We start from the raw sequence: 3757 nt of genomic DNA on the forward strand, positions 1-3757 counted from the left end.
TGGTAGGCACTCGTTGGTCAACTGTACGATAGTCAGTCGGCCCAAAGTGCTTGGCGACCTTGGCATTGTAGACCTCGAGAGATTCGGGAGGGCCCTTGGGCTGAGGTGGCCCTAGCTGCACTGGACGGACCCGGGGCCTTGCGATGTGATGGATATAGCGCCTTTCACGGCATCCACAACTGGCACGACAACTGGACTTGTGTTGGGGCCCTATGTGTGCGTGCCCGGAGCTTTTCACCATTGCATTTTGGAAAAACAGGACGGTGCACAACGAGCTTTTGAATGATAACTGGATTCATTCGGTGGCTAGATTAAGCGGACCTGAGCAGGTATGATAGTTCATTTAAAAATAATATAGATCGTCCATTTAGCCATTTGCACGAGAATGTGTTTTGCCGCTTTTCACTCCTACTTTGCCGGAAGATACAACACCACACACAAGATGCGACTTCACTTTCTTTCCTGCCGCCGGGTGAATTCGAAGCTGATACGATAGTATTTGGATGCTCTCGCGCCTTTCTTGACCGTTGGATACTCGTAAAAATTAAGCTAGCTACTTGTGATGACACATACTCCCTTCATTCTTAAATATAATGTTTTTTTAGAGATTCCAGTATGAATTACTCCTTTCATTTTTAAATATAAGTTTTTTTAGAGATTTTAATGCAGACTACATATGGAGCAAAATGAATGAATTTACACTCTAAACTATGTCTATATACACCCGTATATAGTTCATATTAAAATCTCTAAAAAGACTTATACTTACCTACGAAGCAAAATGAGTGAATTTACACTCTAAAATATGTCCATATACATCTGTACTTCGTTCACATTAAAATCTCTAAAAAGACTTATACTTACGTACGAAGCAAAATGAACGAACCTACACTCTAAAATATGTCTACATACATCCGTATATAGTATATATTAAAATCTTTATAAAATGACTCATATTTAGTAACGGAGTAGGTGGTTGTTGGTCAGAGCAGCCAGAAAACGTTGATGTATAAACTCCCAAATAATCAGCTGGGGAGTACATAAATACACAACCGTTACCCGCAGAACCAACGGCTCTGGATGAAGCAGCTGTGGGGCCCCACGGCCGCTCATCATCAGCCGAGCAACACGCGCCCCTAGCCACTGCCACGTGGGCCCCAGCACGCTCTCGAGTCCTTCGTCTGCTCCTATATAAACACCCATCGCTCACTCCACAGCAGACCGTGCCCCTCGCCTCCATCACTCACTCTCAGAGCCCCCCAGCTAGCTAGAGTGCCCTGTGCATCTCGTGCTCGAAGCACCCAGCAAGGGTCAATTAGCAGCTGATCTGTCGATCATGGGCATGGAGGGGTGCTGCGACAAGAAGGTGATGGAGGAGGAGGCCCTGGTGAAGAAGATCACCGGCCTCGCCGCGGCCATCGGCGAGCTGCCCTCGCTGAGCCCGTCGCCGGCGGTGAACGCGCTCTTCACCGAGCTGGTGACGTCCTGCATCCCGGCGAGCACCGTGGACGTGGACGCGCTGGGCCCGGAGGCGCAGGAGATGCGCGCCCGCCTCATCCGCCTCTGCGCCGACGCCGAGGGCCACCTGGAGGCGCACTACTCCGACCTCCTCGCCGCGCACGACAACCCGCTCGACCACCTCACCCTCTTCCCCTACTTCAACAACTACATCAAGCTCAGCCAGCTGGAGCACGGCCTCCTCGCCCGCCACGTCCCGGGCCCCGCCCCGGCCCGCGTCGCCTTCCTCGGCTCCGGCCCGCTGCCGCTCAGCTCCCTCGTGCTCGCGGCGCGCCACCTCCCCGACGCCTCCTTCGACAACTACGACATCTCCGGCGAGGCCAACGAGCGCGCCAGCCGGCTCGTGCGCAACGACGCCGACGCCGGCGCGCGCATGGCGTTCCGCACCGCCGACGTGGCCGACGTGACGACCGAGCTGGCGGGGTACGACGTGGTGTTCCTGGCGGCGCTGGTGGGCATGGCCGCCGAGGAGAAGGCGCGCCTGGTGGAGCACCTCGGGAGGCACATGGCCCCCGGCGCGGCGCTCGTGGTGCGGAGCGCGCACGGCGCGCGCGGCTTCCTGTACCCGGTGGTGGACCCCGAGGAGATCCGGCGAGGCGGGTTCGAGGTGCTCACCGTGCACCACCCGGAGGACGAGGTGATCAACTCCGTCATCATCGCGCGCAAGGCGGCGGCGCCGGCGGCCGTTGCCGCCGACGGCGACGTGCCGGTGAACAACGGCGGCATGCCGGCGCAGTGCGCGGTGGCGGTGAGCAGACCGTGCCTCGGCTGCGCCTGCGAGCTGGGGACGAGGGCGCACCAGAAGATGAAGGAGATGGCCATGGAGGAGATGGAGGCGTAGGCATCGGCATCGCCAGCAGACATCGGCATCGCCCAGAGCACGGTGATGAATTCACCGACCGATTAATATTTGCCCGATTAATCCGCGACCGATACATACATGCATGGTAATAATTCGCTTGTCCTCATGCATGGATGGATGTGGCTACCTATTTACCACCATAATTATTAATCCTTGCCTGCGTATGGCTGGCTGGATTATTTATTTTCTACCGTAATTGTGCCGTGTTTGTTTTAGCAATCGTCTGACAGCTGCTGCATGCCTCCGGGTTTAACATAGAGGAGGAGGATGATATGTGTCGTGTTGTGTTGTGGTGAGATCGAGTCGAGTCGAGTTGCCTGCCTGCTGTTGTAATAAGTGATTTTGACACTCTATATGACTGAAGTGATCATCACCAATGCAAGAAGTGCAACACCTATGCTTTCTTAATTGATTCCCTTGTTTCAACGAGTTGCCTTGATTTCTTTTTTGTTTTAAGAAAATAATTGTCTCGATTTGCCATGCGATTTACCCGATCGTTCCAGTTAGTCAGCAAATATATACTTATGCGTGCTGGCAAAGTGCGAGCTCATATAGTAGGAGTACGGTCAACTGCCAGCAGCGGTTGCCAAATGATTGGAGTGCAGGATTTTTTATGTGGTGCCGAAACGACCGTGCTGCTCGAAATGTGTGCCAGTCAATTTAATGAATGGAATTTTCCTTTTCTTTTTGGCCGGGAGATGATGGAATTTGCTACTTGTGTCTTTTTAGCGGAATTTGCTACTTGTGCGATCTACCTAAGGATGGAAATGGGTAGCGTATGAGGCGGGTAGAGCAATACCATACCCATACCCATGTAGTCAATGGGTAGAAAATTCTATCCATACCCGTACCCATGGGTATGAAACATTACATGTACCCATACCCATTAGGTACCCAACGGGTAAATCAAAGAATACACACATTATTTGTAACTTTACATTCATCTATAGCACATTTTAAAAAAACATTGATCTCACTCAATAACAGATAGATGAGTACATGACAATTATCTCAATTAAAATTGAATTGGTCACAACTTTAACATAGGTTCACAAGCTCATGACACAACTTTACCATAGGTACACTTGCTAATCACGGGTAAGGTCCACATGTCAGGCGGGTTGGGTATGGGTATATCCATGGGTAAAAGGCTATACCCGTGCCCTACCCATGACTTTACGGGTAGGATATGGGTACTACCCATGGGTATAAAGTTGTACCCATACCCTGCCCATGCAGGTACAGTATCCGCGGGTACCCATGCCTATGGGTAAAATTGCCATCCTTAGATCTAGTACTGCTCGGTGTCCAGTTTCTGTTTTCACCTGCAGAAGAAAAAAAGGCCACTTTTGGGCCATATTAGATCCTAATTGGCCC

At 51.7% G+C, this 3757-nt stretch overlaps 1 protein-coding gene across 1 annotated transcript; it reads left to right on the top strand.

Annotated features, from left to right (window-relative positions):
* Positions 1-1199: 1199 nt before the first annotated feature.
* On the top strand, positions 1200-2788 carry LOC109738921 (nicotianamine synthase 9). The gene has a single exon (XM_020298015.4). It carries the CDS (start codon positions 1337-1339, stop codon positions 2357-2359), a length of 1023 nt encoding a protein of 340 aa, XP_020153604.1. The 5' UTR covers positions 1200-1336; the 3' UTR covers positions 2360-2788.
* The last annotated feature ends 969 nt before the right edge of the window (positions 2789-3757 follow it).

Source organism: Aegilops tauschii, chromosome 2 (genome assembly GCF_002575655.3).
Source record: "Aegilops tauschii subsp. strangulata cultivar AL8/78 chromosome 2, Aet v6.0, whole genome shotgun sequence".
In the NCBI taxonomy this organism is placed as follows: Eukaryota; Viridiplantae; Streptophyta; class Magnoliopsida; order Poales; family Poaceae; genus Aegilops; species Aegilops tauschii.